Source organism: Cucumis melo, chromosome 11 (assembly GCF_025177605.1).
Source record: "Cucumis melo cultivar AY chromosome 11, USDA_Cmelo_AY_1.0, whole genome shotgun sequence".
In the NCBI taxonomy this organism is placed as follows: domain Eukaryota; kingdom Viridiplantae; phylum Streptophyta; class Magnoliopsida; order Cucurbitales; family Cucurbitaceae; genus Cucumis; species Cucumis melo.
Genome location: NC_066867.1, coordinates 20,476,118 through 20,496,053, shown reverse-complemented (window position 1 = coordinate 20,496,053; position 19,936 = coordinate 20,476,118). Strand labels below are relative to the sequence as shown.

The window sequence follows — 19,936 nt, the reverse complement described above, 5'->3', positions numbered from 1 at the left end:
GTGAATTTACATAAACCGATTCTTAAAAATAAAAAAAAAAACGTGCAAATGTATGCTTTAAAATTTTTATTTTAAGAAAATGATAATATTTATTTGTTTAATAAGTAAATTATATGTAATTAGATTTTCAAATAATACAACATTTCCATGAATGATTAATATCTAAATTAATAAAAATAATATTTAAAACAAGTGGTATAAAGTTAATAAAAAAGGATAGAAAGAAATAGAAAGGTTAGAAGACGAAATACTATAATTCAAAAAGTTTTGTTGATTTTAATTTTTAAATATTAGTTATATAATTAATGATTTTACATTTAATAACTAAATTTTAAGAGTTATGCAATCCCTCCCGCTCCTAACTATATAAAGAGTGTCCTCTACTATTTTTTTCGAAAATCTTAATTCATTTTTCTTAATTTATTTGTTGTGTATATTTTTTTTCTTTGTTCATTCTCTCAAATTTTTTCAATAATGCATGGCAATATTTTTGCATTAATAAGAGATGTATATGCTTTGACAAATGTTGTCAAACCAAGGTTTCAATCCTTTCAACTTTCATAGGTATTTTCAAGTTATTTTAGATAATGGTTTTACACCAATAATAAAAACTTATGTAATCTTTTAACTCTCTTGCTATAAAATTTTTCAATACAACTTCTGGTTATTACCATGTAAAGTCAACATTTCTTTTTATTTAAAAAAATTAAAAAAATTTCTCATAGTTCACTTGGCGGTAATTCTGTCATTCAATGATAAGTATGTGAAAAGTTTTCTCCCATTATTTTTTTTTCGAAACAATTAATAAAATAATTCCATGTAGTTTTCTAGATCTTTAAAGTAGTTGGAATGACTCTTAAATTTAATTGATAATTAATGTTATAACCATTCATTATTGCATTTAAGTAAAACAAAATAATGATTGAATTACGTTACTCAAGAATGAAGTTATAAAATCATTTATTCTTATTACAACTAAAACAATAACCTAACCAAAATCCAACCTCGATCAAATCACATCTATAAATAGATCATTGGATTCATAAATCAAATAACATAGAACAATATTGAACAATTAAGTATACACATGCATGGAATTATGGAAGAATTCACACTAAGCGTTTTTTTTTTTTAGATTTATCCTTTTTTAGCGTTTTATTAGCTTGTCACCTTCAAATTGGTAGAAAACTACAAAGAAAAATTAAATACAAGCATGAACCGATGAAAAAGGGAAGTTTATCAGGTATACTCTTATTTCCTAACTTTTCTCTCTTTCATCATGAGAAAAGTAAACATTAAAATGATATTTTGTTAATTTATGTTGTTCAATTTCGGCTAGAGCAAAGTGGAGAAGGGTTTAAGATCAAGAAGTGATCGATTATGACAAATTATGAACAGTTCAATGGTGCCAAATTTGAAAAAAAGTATTTTATGAGGTTGTCAAAAATTGTGAGCCTGGAATAGTTATTAAAAAATAAAAAAGAAAATTCTAATGTTAATTAAGCTATGAAATGAGCAAATCAAATCAAATTTTTAATTTGGTTGTTGCTGAAAGTTTGTTACGATAAAATTGTTAATCTTTGAGATGTGAAATATAGTGCATGGTTTTAATTTATACATTTCCAAATTGACTACATTAGATTAGTTTGGTTGTTATATATGTTTTTTTAATTATTAACTTAAACAATAAAGTCATCTAATAGTTATAATGTATATGGGAGAAAGTTTAGTGGTTAATATTATCTTTTGTGTGTTTACTTTCATGTTCATAAAAATTATATATATTATTATAATATGAGATTCTACTATATTTGAATATACAAATTCAAACTATGCTATTTATACAAATTGAACTTTTTTATATATTAAAATAAAATGAAAATTTTCACTTGCAATGCACGTGTTACTGACTAGTAAATCAAAATGTCTTGTTCAAATACAAAAAAAAAAAAAAAAAAACTATTTATAAAATATAACAAAATCATTTTTATTATAAACATGTTAATTACGTGTAACATAGATGTACAAGTTCAGTACCTCAAAGAGTCACGTGTAATTCTTTCATAACTAAGTCATTTTTCGTGAAGTCCACATGGCTTTACACACACAACACATTACTAGTATCCATGTAAAGTCACCACCTACCTATTATTTTACCATAAATAGAGACATTGAAACACACAGAATGGTGAAAAATCCATAAGTTTGAGAAATCGCAAAGATTTTTTGAGAATTTTATAAGTTCATGTTTTGTTACATTTATTTTAATTTGTATGGAAAATAGTCTTAGACAACAAAAATTTTGAAATTATTTATAAATATAACAGAATATCACAATTTATTTGTGATAAACCAAAATATCTATAGTATATATAAAAGTCTTAATATAGATTAACTTTTCTCTCTCCATTATAACCTTGAGTTTAGTTCTATGTTCCTAATCACTTTTTGGTTTTATGGTAAATTCAATTTTTTTTTTAAATATATATGATTATAAAATGCACACCCCTCCCACTAGTTTTTGAATTAAGTATACTTAAATTTTAGTAAAATTAAAGTATGTACAATGTGAAAAGTTGAATACAAATGATTTTTCATTTACCCAATACATTTTAATTAATTATATATAAGTTTAGTGGAATTAAAGTACGTAAAACGTGAAAAGTTAGAATGCAAATTGTTTTTTATTTACATTTTAGAAATTAGTTACAAATTAAATATCTTATTAATTCTAATTAACAATACAAATTTAAAGATTTGACAGTTGAAAAGTTTTTGTAACATTTTTTTTCTACTATATAAGATGTTTTATTGATTTTTTTTCTACCAACGTTGTTATTGAGAAATTTGGATCATGGATTGTGTAATGGGACAAGATTGGTATGTCGATCATTTAGCAAAATATTATACATGTTGAAATAGTAATATGTGATCATGTAGTAAAATAAGTTTTTCTTTCACAAATACCATTAAGCCTATCAAATGTCACTGGATACCATTCAAGTTCAAGAAAAAATAATCTCTCATTCATTTATGTTTTGCAATGACAATTAACAAATCACAAGGACAAACAATTCCTAATGTTGGAATATGTCTTCGTGAAAAATATGTTTTCTCATAAACAACTTTATGTTGCACTACCTAGAGGAATTTTAATGAAGACAACAAAAATTTGGAACAAACCTATAGGTGATAATAAGTTACTTTCAAATTATACAAAAAATTATTGTTTATAAAGAAATTCTTTTTTGATATATGCAAATCTTACATTTAAATTTTTTATATTTTAATCTAATTATTGTAACTTCTTCCCACGTACATCTAATTCTATTATATTTTGAATTTTGTACCTTTAAATTTAGCACAACCTAAACATATACATGCAATGTTTACTATAATCTAAAGATATGCATTATACGTGTCATGCATGTGTCTTTTACTAGTACTACTATATGTGTCTATCTACGTGTAAATTGTAATATTTTGCTATATTTTATAAAAAAAATTATTCATTTTGCTGTATTTTAAAATAGTATTTATTACATTATATTTTAAATTAGGGCATTTGAAAAAATATCAAAAATATTTATGATAATAAAGTACATATCACTACATATTCTAAATTGCAAAAGTAGCAAATTTAAAAGTGGACAATCATCTGATATCATTAATCATTTGTCATATTTGCAATATGCAAAAAAGAGGTGTCATTGGCTTTTTTTTTTTTTTTTTTGTCATCTTATGTAGTTTCCTTTTTAAATTTCACAACAATTTTTTTTCTTTACTTCACTAATTCAAAGTTAAAGAAAAAAGGGTAAAAACGATTTTATATAAAATGAATTGATAGTACTATACTGGTCTCCATGCTTTGAAGCTGGTTTAATTTTCGTCATTATACTTCCAATTATCTAATCATGATATTTACACACTCAATAAATCTTAAATTTAATAATATAAAGTTAATTTCTATCTAGAAAAATAAATAACGATAATAACCGTTTTCATGCCATTAAATAACCACATGTGAATAACTTAGTAAAAATGGTATAAATAATAATAATATCATAAAATAAAGAATAATGGATCAACCAAAGAGAAGAATAGAGAATAAAAGAAGAAAAGAAGACAATCGAACTCAATTATAATGTATATACAAATGATCTCTACAACCTCTATTTATATGGTTGTGAGAATAATGGTTACAAAACCAAATATAAATAGGGGACGAGAAAGTTATGGAAATTAATGGGGACGTTAGTGGAAGAATTTGTACCATAAGAAGGTTATAGACATCTAATAATATTTAAATTTAATTTAGAATATTCATAATACTCCCCCTTTAGATGTCCATATTATATAAAATAAATGTCTCATTAAAACCTTACTAAGAAAAGACCCCATGGAAAAAAATTCTAATGAAGGAAAAATAGTACATCATTTTATATACTTTAATAATTGTCTCATTAAAAACACTGATAGGAAGATCCAATGGGAAAAACTATAGTCAAGGAAAAAAAAGTATAGTATTTTTACTCCTCCTCATGAGTATGTCATTTGAATTCTCCCAATTGTCACATTTCAATGTTGTGCTTAAGCTTTTCAAATGTTGGAGTTGGTAATTGTCTTTGTAAATAAGTCTGTCAAGTTGTATTTTGAAGGATTTTGTTGAATATTGATATCATCATTTAGTGTTTTGTCTTCATATAAGAATACTATTGGCTAGTTTTGTACATCATAAATATCGCTACATAATTTAAAGTAGTTGTTATGATCTAATTCATAAACTGTTATAATATAAAAAATCTTCTATATGTACTAATTAACTCGTGTAAGATCTAGCTCGTATGGATAGATAAATAACTTGCATCTTCGTAATCAACTATATCACAATTAGATCTATTAGAATAAAATAAATTCATGTGAGCTAATAATTCTTAAATTAAACATAGCATAATTTAATTCTACTTCAATATTTTTGGAAAAGTATTATTTTTTATGTAACAAAATTACTAAATATATTACAACAGGTAGTGTATAAACTAGTAAGGATATAAATGCACTTAAGTTCTCAAAATTATGATTCTTCAAGATCACAAGTTCTTCATTATTTTTCTGATACTAGATGATTATTTTTTTTTTTCACATGGCCAAGTGAATGAACTACCATAGGAAAGTTCAATGATATAACTACACTACTACAAAATCTACTTTACTTGACACTGGCTATTTTTACATACTTGACGTTTTTATAAAAACGTCAAATATAGTCTAAAAAAAATGGAGTTTTTACGAAAAATTTTGAACTATTTTACGTTAGCTTTTACTTGACGTTTTTTTCGCGTCAAGTATAAGAGAGAGTTTACTTGACGTTTTCTTCATATCAGGTATAGTGGACATTTACTTGACGTGAAAAACACATCAAATATAGTTTGAAGAAAACAAAATTTTTGAATTATTTTATGTTAGCTTTTACTTGACGTTTTATTTCGTGTCAAATATAGTAGAGATTTTACTTAACAGTTTTCAGTGTCAAGTATAGTTCAGAGTTTACTTGACATTTTTTTCGCATCAAGTATAGTTGATATTTACTTGACGTGAAATAACATCAAGTATAGTTGACATTTTTATTTAAAAACGTTTTAAAAATGTCAAGTATAAACAATATAAAAATATAAAATATTACTTTCATTAAATAAACTTATTAAAATAAATTTATTACGATAAACTTAATAAAATAAGCTTATTTAAATAAATTTAATAAAATAAACTTATTTAAATAAACTTATTAAAAATTATTTTAATAAAAAAATTTATTAAAATAAATTATTCTATTAAAACTTTCCCTCCAATCCTTTCGTCTCCCTTTTCTCTTCTAAAAACCCTCACCCACGCCTCCTATTATCTCCACATCTGCCGCCTCTCCACACTGCTCTCTATCTATGCCGATCGTTGCAACACGTTCTCATCATCATAAACGCCGACGGTCGTCATCATCACATAGTCCACCACTCTCTACAGTAGTTCAACGGGGATGCAACTCTCCACGACACAAATCTCATGGACCCAAGGCCACCCAAACGCACAACCATTCCTGATGCTGGCCACACAGATGCACGGCGACGCAAGGTACTCCGAAATTCCTATGAACACCGTTCTCTCCCCAAATCTTGTCTTCAACCTAAGCTCGAATCTTTACCTTCGCTGTAGTTTGTTTTATTCTCTGGGATTTCTCTTCTTTTTTATGAATTTCGAGTTTCTTACATCAATGGACTATTTTAGTTTTTGTATTAAATACCTATCCCTTGATGCTTATCGTTCTATACAATCGTCGACCGCCGTCCTCCGCCTGCCTCGTCTCTTTCATTGATGTTGAATCAGCAAGTTGAAGCTAAGCGTTTAAATCCGATTTTGTTCGTTGTTGTAGAAGATCGAGAGAGGATTCTTGTTGCTCTGCATCAACAATGTTTAACAGGCTTTTTGGTAAACTTGAACAAGAAGCCAATGCTTTGGCTACGTTAGAGAAGCTAAGCGAGGTGCCATTTTGTGATTTTATTTTTTAGATTGATATTCTTTTTATAGAAACAATATTTTCTTGTGTGTGTCATTTGTTTTGAGCTTTAGCTCTATTTCAACAATTTTTTTTTGTTCTACAAATGGCAATTGATGTGTTTTAGGTGAAATTACACTTATGTAAATTAATTGGTTGTTATTCTTCTAGCTACCATATTGAAAGAGTAGATAATTGGAATCATGTCCGGAACGATTGTAATTGTGATTGCATAGGCTTTTGTAGTCTGGCAAAGTTTTTTCGTAATTGATAATAATGTTTCTAGGTACTATTTTTATTGTTTGTAATTCTCTATTTAGACACTTGAAATGGTGGAGAAGAAAGAGAATGATCTTGTGAAGAAGGCCGTAGCTGCAGAGGTCGAAGAAGGCAGATCTTGTGAGTGTAGTAGCGGTATGAATTTTTGTTTCCTTTGTTAGCATTTCTTATATGTGTGACGTGTGAATAAGATTTCATTAATACCTATATTATCCGCTCTTAGTTGTAAACTTGTTGGTAGCACCATACCTATTTTACACGGTTGGTCATTCTGCCTTATGCTCTTTTGGCTTTTGCTATTGTCTTTATGGCTTCCAATCGAAATGTAGCTTTCTATTTCTTTTATAGTAGGGTTGTGTATGGCCAAGATTTTTAGCTACAACGAAGACGGTAGATGCTTTAAGAACAAAAGTATCTGCAATGAAGGCAATGCAGAAAGCAACTTATCCCTGTTTTACTTGCTCTCATTTTGCCTTTGTGGTTTATAACCTTTCAGAATTTTGGTCATTGAATATTCCTAGTTTTATTGTTGTTTTATTACTTTGTCGAATTATAAAAAAAAAAAAAAAAGAAGCTTTACAACATATCTAAACTTATTTAGTAACCTTATTCATCTAGTTATTGGGGAGGGATATGCAAGTCTGTTGTTGTAACATTGTAACTAAGTTTTGATTGGAAATTGCAGGTAAATGGGATCATACATACATTCATATGTCATGGCTGATTGTGTGCATCATCCAAAGAAATCTTCCTCTTAAGTGTGAAAAATTTTATACTGATGTGATACAGTGTATATAAAGTTGGCTGAATGATTGGAATTGTGATTTAAATCAATCTTTTTATTTATTTATTTTCTATTTTGCAGAGATTGGGAACAACCTGTCATCTTTTTTAAATTTTCATTCACGTTCACCCCTCGGTAAGTGTAGGTAAGGTAGGTATACTTGAACTCTCCCACAAGTATTTTTAATCAAGTTTCTCTAAATCTTCCTCATTTACATATTATTAGGCTTCTCTAGTATGTCTTGATTTTTCTCCTTAAATAATTGATGATCAATATTTTTTTTCTTTTATACTAAAACTTGATAAATTCTATTGTAGGTTGTGGCTTCAAGAATTATTTCGTGAAACTTACTATGAAGCTTCATGAAGTATTTAACACTCAAAAAGACGTAATTATTAAGAGTCATAAGATAATTTAATGTTTTAGAGTCCTATAGGTAGTGATTTTATTTATCTTTGTAAACTGAGAGTAGTCTGTGGAGAGACATGAATAGTCATACTACTTTATAATATTGTTGTAAATTATGTACACATGACTTACCATTGAAGAATGAAATTATTGTTGCTTGACGAGTTTATTTTGTTGATGAATCCGTTTTATTTAAATTAATGTAATACAGGAAATGAAATATGAGAAATGTAAAAAGTGTCAAGTATACTTTCTTATTTGACATAAAAAAAATCAAGTATATTGTTCTACTTGACATGTAAATAGAGTTAAGTATATTATATTATTTGACATGTAAATAGAGTCAAATATACTGTCTTACGACATGTAAATAGCGTCGAGTATATTATTTTGCTTGATACTTAAAAAGCGTCAAATGTGATATCTTACTTGACACGAAAATAACGTCAAGTAATATAATACTTGGTGGTTTTTTAGTGTCAAGTAATGAGACTATACTTGACAGTCGATTACTTCACGCTTTTTAAAACGTCAAGTATAGGTTTACTTGACACTATATTAATGTTAAGTAATCCAATTTTTGTAGTCGTGCTAGTTTAATTTTATTTGCTTTATGCTTTTTTTGCAAGTTAAGACAAAACGCATAATCTCAAATTATTTCTAAAGATATTCTATTGTCTTTGAAATATCTTCAGGAGTTTTCACTTAAATCATCAAATTGTGATTTCCTTTTAAAGCATATGGGCAAATAGGAGTTATTTTTATTCCCTCATATCAACAAAAATGAAAAGATGATGATATTCGCCGTCTAAAATATTTTATAACTCTCGTATGATTTTAGAACCTTTAATCCTTTAGGGATAAAATTATTAATAGATTCATATAAATGTATAATGACTACATCTATAAGGTATATGTTAAACTTTTCATACACACTAAGATATGTTAGATATCTCATGGTATTGTATCCACCATAGGAGAATATGTATTTCTCATATAACCAATACCCGTTCTTTGCAATAATTATTATGGAACTTGTCCTGCTTTCTATTTGTTTTTCTTACAAATACTTACTTATATTCTACATGTTCAACATTCTCTAAATGTCTAATTAGTTCTCACGATTTGAAACATAAGTTTATTTTGATTGGACTGTTTCTTTTCACATAAGTCAATCCTTTTTGTGTCGTATCGTGACATTGTTCAATATGTCAAGTATATATTACTTATTTTTATAAATAATATCGTGAGCAACATTGTATGCAAAATTATTGTCAAGTTATTTAAATTTCATTTCTTGTCATGACATATAATTTTATCGAGATCTTTTTACTATCCTTATTTACTTTAAGATTCTTATAAGTACTCATATTCATGATTTTTTTTAGAATATTCATATTCTTAACGGATGCATTAATTGACTACTTCTTCTTCAAGGATCTTTCTCTTTGGAACTTGCACTTTCCTATCACACTTCAAGCGTGTAGTATTGAGAACCTGTTGCATTGGGATATCGTTCTTAGATGGTGTCTTTGTTATAACCACTATAACTCGGTCACTTTCTTATAATTGTAAATGTTCTGTAAATGCATCTGCATTTGATTTGATATCATTTTATTACAAATGAGATATCTTTTGAACTTCTAGTTCAAAGTAATCTCTAAACTTCTAGTTCAAAGTAATATGTATGATGATCAAAACGAGACAATATTTATGCATTTCACTCAATGTTGCTCACGATATTATTTATGATCATCTCTCTCAAATTGTTATTGCAAGAGCAAAGATGTTATGACATGTGCAACTATGAGTGTTCGACAAAAACAATGAGCACTAACTGATTTATGCAACTTTTGGTGCATTAAATAAAAATTGAGTTTAAAAAGTAATTAAACTATTATACATAACTTTCATAAACTTTGTCATAAGATAATTTAATCAAATATATATAATCACTATATATAAAATTTTGAGGCTCACAAAATTCACACGAAAATAATTTAAAAGTTCAACAATCAAATAAGTTTCAACACAAGCATGACAAACAAACAAAATTAAAGACAATATTGAAAGTTTATTTTCATATTTAAAAAATAATATTAACATTATATAATCTTAACATATATATATAGAAGATAAATATTACCACAATATTTGTCAAAGCAAAATGAAATCCAATTAGGAAAACAAATATCCTAATTTAAACTTTCATAAATTAATTAGAAAAACATCTCAATCAAACATTTCAAATATAAGATTAAATTTAAAAATACAATAGACTAATTTGCAATTTATGATGGTCTTAATCTAAATGCATGCCATTTTGTATGCAACAATTTTAAACATATACCACATATATAAATTGATGGTTCTAAGAGATAAATTTAATTAAATTGATTGGAATTTAAATTTCATAACTTTTTTTTTTAACTATTATTTACTCAAATTTACATAGCAACCTTGACAAATAGTATCCTCAACAAATACGAAAATTGTCTATGGTCTAAAATAGTAACCACACACACATATATACGTATACTTCAAATAGAATTTAAGTTTGAATATATACTTATCCAACACATATGTCATGATATACATATCTCATGCACCCAAAGTTTAACATAAAAAAGTTTTACCATGAAATGTCATACATAACTTGAAACCAAATTAAAGATTGCTTTTCATTAACTCTATGCAATTGCAAATTTTTCTATTTAGTCATTATACTAAAGTATGATACATGCAACTTTTGTCGAACATATGAAAATATGATTAAAGTTTCCCGATTTGAATCAAATTGTAAAAAACTAATAATAAATGTACCTTAGCAAACAACTTCACACTTCACATATATTGCATACTTGGTTATAAAATGTTTAAGTTCAACTTCTTTCGACTTTATTTTTAAATTCAAAAAAGATGAATGATGGTGATGAGAAGATCAATAATGAATACACCAAATACATACATATAAGATAAAATAACCAAAATCAAAATACTCACCATATTTGAACGAAATTCTAAATACCACCAAAATTATAGAGAAAATTCTAGCAGAACTTTAACAAGAATTAAAATCAATTTCTACAAAGCCTTCAAAGTACTAAAGACTCGTGCTGATAACATGTTATAAAATAAAGTAACAATGAAACAACCCAAGAGAAGAATAGAGAAGAGAAAAAGAAGAAATGACAATTGGACTCAATTGTGATGTGTATACAAATGATGTGAGAATAATGACTACAAAACCAAATATAAATAGGGGACAAGAAAGTTTTGAAAATTGATGGGGAGATTAGTGGTGGAAAAATTTGTAACATCTAATAATATTTAAATTTAATTTAGAATATTCATAATAAATAAATAAAATTATAAAACTATGAAAATATGAACAAACCTCAAAACGTAGGAATCAAACCCTTGGGGTGGGCTCGCTAATAAACTAGAACTTTTAGTAAAGGGCCAGCCTGCATGAGAATTGGGCTATTTTGACACGGTCTATTTAATGGGCCGGCCCAGATTCAAGTGGCCGACGTCCTGCCGGCATCTTCTACACTTGCTCCAGAGTCCAACCCCAGAACAGAAGAAACCAGCCGAGAGACGACGATAGATTCTTTCTTTGCAGTGATTTGACCGCTGATGCATCCTTCAAATCCAAGTTTCTTCTTCATTGATCCAACCGTTTTTCTCTATCTTCTTCCCTGAAATACAGTGTTTCCATTCGGACTGTAGCATTTTATCTGCACTTTTTTTTCTTTCCGGAATCTAGATCTAAGCTTACTGTAGATTCTTTGGTTGTTTTTGTTCGCTTTTCGCGAAGAGTGATTGATTGAATTATCCGGTATGAAAGAAGCAAAACCGGTTAAGTTCAATCTTCATCAGCATCAAGATCATCAGAATGGTCATTTGGCTCCATTCAAGCTCGCTAAATTAATCGATCCAGAAGCCTCCTGGGACAAGGTATTCGATACTTCAGATCTTGGATCCAAATAGAATTTGTTTCTAATTGTCTCTTACATCTTTACTGTTTCTGCTTATGTTCTCTGTTGTGTTTAGGAGGAATTAGGATTTAAGTGTTGAAATGTTGCAATTGAAGTAGGGACTTTAATTTTTGAAACGCCATATTCATTAAACTCTTGATTTATAAAGTAAACTGAAAACTGTTACTGTGACTTTATCATCTTCCCAATTGGTGTGTCTACTTGCACTATTGAATATTGTTCTTAGTTTCTGTTTAACAAGTTTGTCAATAGGATCAACTGGGAGATGTTTTGCACTGGATTCGACAAGCAGTGGCCGTTGTACTTGGACTGTTGTGGGGTTCCATACCTTTGGTTGGAGGCATTTGGTTTCTAATGTGAGTTGCGTAATCCAACTTTCTGAATACTTGATTACTATGAAAGCATACATGCGTTATCTTTATGTAACTCATAGTTAGAAGATAAAGATAGTTTGACGTTGCAGATGAGGTGTTGGTTATCTCTAAATACAAGTATGTACCACATTGATGTGATTTTATTTCATGGAGTTGTTTTCTTTTTCCTTCCTTTAAATGTTTTTCTCCATTATGAATCCATGGAATGTAATGTCTATAATGTTTAAAAATAATTGCCGTGGTCGTTATAGTACTTTTTTTCCAAGCAGTGATGCTGATTTAGTAATAGTGATTTACTCTTGTTTCAATATAATAAAGGGACAGTTGCAAATTTAGAAATTAGGCCTAAAGTATTAACAATATTATACAACATAAAATAATTTGCAAATTTTGCAAAGTTTAGTTCAACTCTCGAAGTTTATTAGTGATAGACCACGTCACTGGTAGGAGAGGAATCTGTCACTAATAGGAGTAAAAAATAATGTTGTTATGCACTAAATTATTATCCTTAAAGTGCTACAAAACGTAATTGTCGTAAAATAAATTTATTTTCAAAATTAGTTTAAATTCTATTGTTTACCATTTTTATCTTAAAAAAGTTTCCATTTTTGTGTATATATAAATGATGAGAAAACACTAGGATCTTATTTTAACTAGAAAGAAATCATAGTTGGATTGATTTTGATAGCTAAAGTAAATGAAAAACGTAAGGGCAAAAGAGTTCTTTTTTCTACACAGTCATTTACAATTCTGTTGTTATTACGATCATTCTTAACCATGTGACTATATTCTTTTACAAGGTTGTTGTGTTGGTTCTTGATCTACCAGAGTACTCTCTCAGTAATTAATTTTGAATCTTAGGAGTATTCTTTCAGAAATCTGGAGTTAACTTTGGATTATGCTGCGCATACAATAATACTTTCTTCATTTTGTATGTATATACAAGCTGTCTTACTGATGCCGGTTTCAATTTTCAGTTTCTTGGCGATATCAACCAGTGTTGTATATGGATACTATGCAATGATATTAAAAGTCGATGAAGAAGAATTTGGAGGTCATGGAGCTCTCCTTCAAGAGGGCCTTTTTGCTTCTATAACTCTCTTTCTGGTACTTCAACGTCTTTTTGTTCTTCCTTAGGTTTATTAAGTAATACGATGCCTAATTAATCGAACACTTCTTTAGGAAGGCCTTGTTTTGCTAACTGCTAAGATCAGTCTACTGGCTCAGACAGCTGACTTCATTCTCTTTTTTATTTTTCAGCTTGCTTGGATTCTCGTATACAGTTTGGCACACTTTTGATTGGCGAAGAATGATCTGACATCCTGAAAATTACTTGGTGAAGTTCCAACAATGAACTTGGTCATACTCGATGCCCTGCTTATTTACAATTGCTTCTAATTGGTGGCACGGATTTTTTTTATCATTCATCATGTGAACAAATTGATTTAGAAGGGCAGGAAAACTTTATAACTTCTGATATATGGTGATAGATTGATATTCGATCTCAAATTCATTGTTGACATTCTCCAAAGGCCACATAGAGATGGGCTATGGATGCTGGTTAAAATTATCACCTTGTATTGCATCAATTAATAGTTATTCAGGCACCAATAATGTTGTGTACATTTGATGATCTTAAGTAATGGTTTCTTTTCCCCTGCACCATTCTTAGAGAAACCAGCAAGCAAGTTTATGCCTTGGGAAATATGAATGTGGTAGAATGATGTGAGTTCAGTAGTATAGAACATTGTTTTCGGTTCGATTGAATGATTTTTCAGCTGAAATAAGTTGTGTGAGATTGCTGTCATGTGACTTGATTGGAACTTAACATTATAAATCACTAAACCATAAGGAGGGACCGAAGGGGAAGCTTCATTTTCTTTACCTTACTCTCTTAGCGTAGCTTTTCTCTACTTTTTAGGACGAGGAGGGAAAGAAAGGCTGCTAACTGCCAGAACACAACATTGTGACTACTTAATCGAGACCAAGGAGTTGGAAGGTTCGAATCATTAATATGTTTTTATAATTAACTTTTGTTGGTTGAAGCGTCTATAATGGGATTCTGGAGAATATTACTGGGGATAGACTAATAGTTCCATTTTTGTTTCTTTCTTTATTTCAAATGTATAGTTAAATGTTAGATCAATCCTTTTATACCCATGTCTAGTTAGGTTTGTTTCTTAGAATCTTTTTTTATGTGTGTAGCTTTCTTTGCTGAAATGAAAGATTTTAAGATAATCTAATTAAAAAATTGACTGCAGGTAATCAGTGTTATGGGAGATTGAAGAGTTTATTTGACCCTTTTTAATACGATAATTGTAGGAACGAGAATCAAACTTTTTACCTTTAAAATAGAAGGTCATGTTGATTATCATTAAACTAAGTTCATTTTAACTAGTTTTTGAGTTTTTAAGACTTGAGTCTCGATAAAGTCAAGATTTCCAACTTGATGAGATGCATGTAATCTTTAGACATTTGAATCACTTTCTGTCATAATAATATTGGTATTTAATTAATTAATTAATTTTCGTTTGGCAATGTTTGGTTAATAATGAATGGTATTCGAAAGGTTAAAAGTTTAGCTCATCGCGTACAAAAGAACTAAGTATCATTTAAAGTTGATTAAAAAGTGTAGTTTGGTAGTAATCTCTTTTATTCTTTTACACATACGCATCTCCACAACTGTATAATATAATCTATTTTAAATATAAATTTTTATAACTTTGTTTTTTCTCACTCTTTTTCTTTGAGTTGTCTCTTGTCATATAATCATTTAGTTGTCCTCCCTTATCGAGTTGGCCTCATGGTTCGATAGAGCTTTCCCCAACTAATCTCAAAACAACTCTAACATCAATTGTTGAGATAAATGAAACACGCCACAATGACATAACCATATTGAGTTTGCTTTTGTTTTCATTCAAACCATTTTGTACCAATAACAAGTTTCACTTTTACCCTTCTATATCAATGCAATAATCCATTATAGGACGGTAGTCGCACGCCCAACACTAACATTATTGTATTATAAAGCAAATTTTACTCATTACTCTACACCCTAATTAACAATTCAACTTTTATATGACATTCTACTCTACCACTGATTTCTGTCTATAAATCTGAACAAAAGCTTTGATTGCACCAAACATAAAAAGAAAAAGAAACAAAGCAATTGGAACAAGACAGGATGTGTCCCATTATGGACAATGCTTCTTCTCTCTCTCTCTCTGTCTCTCTCTCTTGCTTTCTTTCCTACAAGGCCCACTAAGCTGACCAAATTGCAGCCTCTACCAAAATTAGCATAAAAAGCTGCCCTATCAATGCCTTCTGGTCTCTCTTCAATCTCCCCAACAAAATTTTTAGCCACTCTCTAAGGAGACCACTAAGCACCATCATACTCTTTCCTTTGCCAAAATGCATCATGTGGTCTTCAACTGCATCTTCCCCTAATTGGTATTTGTTGGATTTAAACCTCATGAAATGTATTCTACGTTTAATCTTCATTTTTTGTCTTTAAATTTTAGACTTGGATCTTGCAAAGTATTAACTTGTAGGACACTATTACACGGGGAAAAGTTCAATTAGTATGAAAAACTATTCATGCCTTCATTCATTACTTGTTGTGATACATAGTAACATTTGAAAATAGTACGAGGTTCACAAAACAAATTAATTATGTGTTAGATTATAAATGAAAGTAGTAGATACTCTGGTAGTACTTGAAAATTTTCCTTATCATACGTTCACCTCAATACATTTTACAAATATTTATCTCAAGCTTTAATGTAATGTCTAGAGTGGGTGTTTTTCTTATGGAATTTAAAATTTACACATACAATTTCATAATTAAGTCTTAAGAAACTCGAATTAATCGATTTGAGGTTGAAAACTCAAATCAAACTAATTATAATTTGGACTTTTACTTATTTCAACTCTTATGAAATAAGATATCGAACCATGAACCTTTAAGATGATATATTCGTGCATTTAATTAAAAAAAAAAAAAACTAAGCTCATGTTAGCCATTATAATTTGGACATATTTCGATAAATCCACTAACACCTAATTGTAGAAAAGAGTTAGGCTTCCCAACTTATAACTCTTGACTATCATCTTACTAATTTGTGTTGTTCACACACACACACAAGAAAAAAGAAGTTTCAATTTTTATAACAATCCAATTTAAAATGGACATCTCTAAAAGTAAATTTTTTATTCAAAAAAGAAAAACTGCACGAAATATCCTTAAATCCAGGGAAGAGAGAATGGATATAAATATAAAAAAATAACATACAATATGATTTCAAAAGAGTAATATTAATATATATAATTTAATGAGTTAGTGTGTTTAATCCACTAATGCATGTTCTAATAGTCTAACCGTACAAATGATTTGCTTGACATTATATCTGTTTATATAATTAGTTACAACATGATTAATTGAATACAAAATTGTGGATTAAACGTACCATGATTATGCCTTGTAACCCCTATTCCTTAACATAAAAGATAACTTCAATTCATTTCCCACAAAATCAAGCCATACCTTTTATTTTGGAGTAAATTACAATAATTTCTTTGATAAACATTTGAATTAAACGATAGGTTTTGTAGATACAAAACCAAAAAATTTGGTGAAATATAAATTTAAATTCAATAACTCAATTAATTTTGTAAGTTTCGAAATACAAAGTTAAAGGTTTAGGCTTCCATTTTTAACTTTGATTTTTCTTTTTTAACTTAGATAAACCTAATAACAAATAAGTACAATCTTCCTAATTCATAATTTTCATAATTAAACTTGTAAGTTGTAGTATCAACACGTGTACGTACAACATATAGTTTAACTAACATAAAACTTATATTATTGATCTATTATTAAGAAGATAAGAAGGAAAAAAAAAATAATACAATGTTTGTATTATTAATTTGTAATGATGATGGAAATCAAGCCATAATTGGCGGCACACTCTTTTGTACTTCCCATTGTTTCTTCCATCTCTTATTCTTTTCTTCTTTTATGACCAAAGTAATCTAACTTCAACCACCATGTGGCCATATGGTTGCTCTCCATATGATAAACGCTAATAATTTACGTAACATTATTTATTAAATATTTCAACCATATATATTTTTCTTATTCAATAATAAAATTGTTTATAAAGTCAAACAAAATACGCCGATCGAACTGTATTGTCAAATTCAAACCCAATTTATTCATAAAGGGATCGAATTAATTTGCTACTATTATCTTTTTTTTTTTTTTTTATTGCTTAGTATTAATAATATGAACTTTTTGTTATTTATTTTATTTTTGGTATTGATTAGAAAATTTGAAATTAGGTTTTTTTTTTTTTTTTTTTTTTTTTTAATGGTGAGAACGTGATGATGAGTGTTCCACCGTCATTACTTAGTCCAACTTTTGTGTTAATTTTATGGGTTTTGACTTTAGAAAATGAAATTAAAATAATAAAAAGGAATTGAGAGATATATATATATATATATATATATATATATATATATATATATAAATTAGAGGTGTTGTGTTATGATTAGGAATCACATGGTTGGAGCGTGAATATATGGGAGCTTCTAATTAGTGTTAATCATCACAAAACCTATCGTATTATAGCCTTCGCATGCAATTAATTGTTCCATCCACCCCCACACCTTCCACCTCCGTTTTATCCCAAAACTGTTTTTACTGCCTATCAAAATCATCCATCCTCCCATTTTATTTTACCAGTAAAACACATTTATATATCACATATAATCTGTAGTTTTAAATTATACTAAATATTGCATGTGTATGAATAGGTCGTGTTAAATTTAAAAGTATGAAATTTAAAATATAATAGAATTATATGTATATGGAAGAAGTTATCGTTATATTAAAATATAAGAATTTAAATCTAAGACTTGCATATATTAAAAAAAGATTTCTTTATAAACAATACTTTTTGTTCAATTTGAATGTAACTTATTGTTACCTATGGGCTTATCTAAACTTTTGTTTTCATTGAAATTTCTCCAAATAGTGCAATATAAAGTTATTGTTAGTGAAAAAACACATTTTTCAGGAAGATATATTCCAATATTAGGAATTATTTGTCATTATGTTTTGTTAATTGTCATTGCAAAGCATAAATGAACGAGGAATTGTTTTCTCTTAAACTTGAATGAATGTCTATTGTCATTTGGTGGGCTTAATTGTATTGTTAATTAGAATTAATAAGATATTTAATTTCTAAAATGTAAATGAAAAACTTGTTACATTCCTACTCTTCACATCCTACATACTTTAATTTCACTAAAGTTAAAGTATAATTAATTCAAAAAGTAGTCGGTAAATGAAATATCATTTGCATTCAACTTTTCACATTGTGATACTTTAATTATTACACTAAATTTAAGTATAATTAATTCAAAAAAAAAAGTAGGAGAGAGAGTGTATTTTATAATTATATATTACAAAAAATAAAATTAAAAATGAATTTACCTTGTTTTAATTTGGAACATAGGACTAAACTCAATGGTATAATTGAAAGAAAAAAGTTTTTTCACATTGAGACTTTTATATATGCTATTGATGATATAACTATACATTTGGTATATCTCTTATGTTCCTTTATGGAAGTGTTAAAAAGTTGTTTAGGAAGTTGTAATGTAATTAAGATTGTTGAGATGTGTAGGATATCGAGAGTGGAATAAAAATGAGATCGTAGAGTTGTGGAAATGATGTGAAAATGGAAATGGGTTGAAAATTGTGGAAAAGAAATTAGTTTCATGTTATAATTTTTTTTTTAAAAAAAGTGTTCAATCCAAACATGATTGACAAATTATTTGTTAGACTTTATTTAATAATTTTGACATAATTTTAGTATTTTTTAATTTTATCATTTCTAGTAACATTTAAGTAGAGATAATTTAGTCTTTAACAATGAATTAGTGGGTTTTTATTTTGGTGACATTTAAGTCTTGCTAGCTATCAAGTTGCTTTTAGGAGTTTTGACGATGAATCAAGTTTAGTCTGTGTGTTTTTGTTTTCAAGATTAGCATTAAAGCTTCTTGAATTTTGCAAGAACATTCAAGTGGGATTAATTATCATATTTGTGGAATGTTTGAATTTTTGGACAAGGAACTTGTGTTTTTGTTTCAAAATATTGATCTTTATGCAATCCATGTCTAACCCAATCCTTAGGATTAGGGTTTTAGTGATTGAGAATTAGAGGAGTCACTACAAGAGACGAGGGTACTCCCAACGCCAAAAAATGTCGGCGAAAATGAAAAGTACGTCGGGATAACCTTTCCCGACGTACAAAACGGCGTCGGGAAGAACGTCGGGAGAAATGCGTCGGCATAGCCTGCGTCGGGAAAGAGGCATTCCCGACGCAAGCTATGTCGGCGTACCTCCCGGCGTCGGGAGATACTCTTTTCCGACATTTTTTTCCCGACGTTTCTTTACGTCGGGAATTCCTTTTTATGTACTTTTTTTAATATTTTGTTTCTACTTTTTTCCTTATAATATTTTGCTCAAACATTCACA

At 28.4% G+C, this 19,936-nt stretch overlaps 2 protein-coding genes across 22 annotated transcripts; both read left to right on the top strand.

The window, feature by feature from the left end:
- The first annotated feature begins 5,849 nt into the window (after positions 1-5,849).
- LOC103502077 (uncharacterized) lies at positions 5,850-8,179 on the top strand. 21 transcript variants are annotated; one of them, XR_007815593.1, is made up of 6 exons: positions 5,850-6,126; positions 6,425-6,533; positions 6,868-6,946; positions 7,512-7,616; positions 7,692-7,760; positions 7,928-8,179. XR_007815593.1 is itself a non-coding variant. In XM_051079464.1 (6 exons), exons 1-6 carry the CDS (start codon positions 6,032-6,034, stop codon positions 7,974-7,976), a joined length of 471 nt encoding a protein of 156 aa, XP_050935421.1. In that variant the 5' UTR covers positions 5,850-6,031; the 3' UTR covers positions 7,977-8,179. The 21 variants fall into 21 exon arrangements, 13 of the variants coding, with proteins under 13 accessions (XP_050935421.1, XP_016903138.2, XP_050935422.1 ...); XR_007815592.1 differs by having other exon boundaries at positions 6,868-6,961; positions 7,692-7,745; XR_007815591.1 differs by having other exon boundaries at positions 6,868-6,961; positions 7,692-7,755.
- A 3,331-nt stretch (positions 8,180-11,510) lies between these two features.
- Positions 11,511-14,058, top strand: LOC103502078 (uncharacterized). Its single transcript, XM_008465899.3, has 4 exons — positions 11,511-11,978; positions 12,272-12,375; positions 13,371-13,500; positions 13,654-14,058. The coding sequence occupies exons 1-4, from the start codon at positions 11,862-11,864 to the stop codon at positions 13,690-13,692; spliced, it is 390 nt and encodes a 129-aa protein (XP_008464121.1). The 5' UTR covers positions 11,511-11,861; the 3' UTR covers positions 13,693-14,058.
- The last annotated feature ends 5,878 nt before the right edge of the window (positions 14,059-19,936 follow it).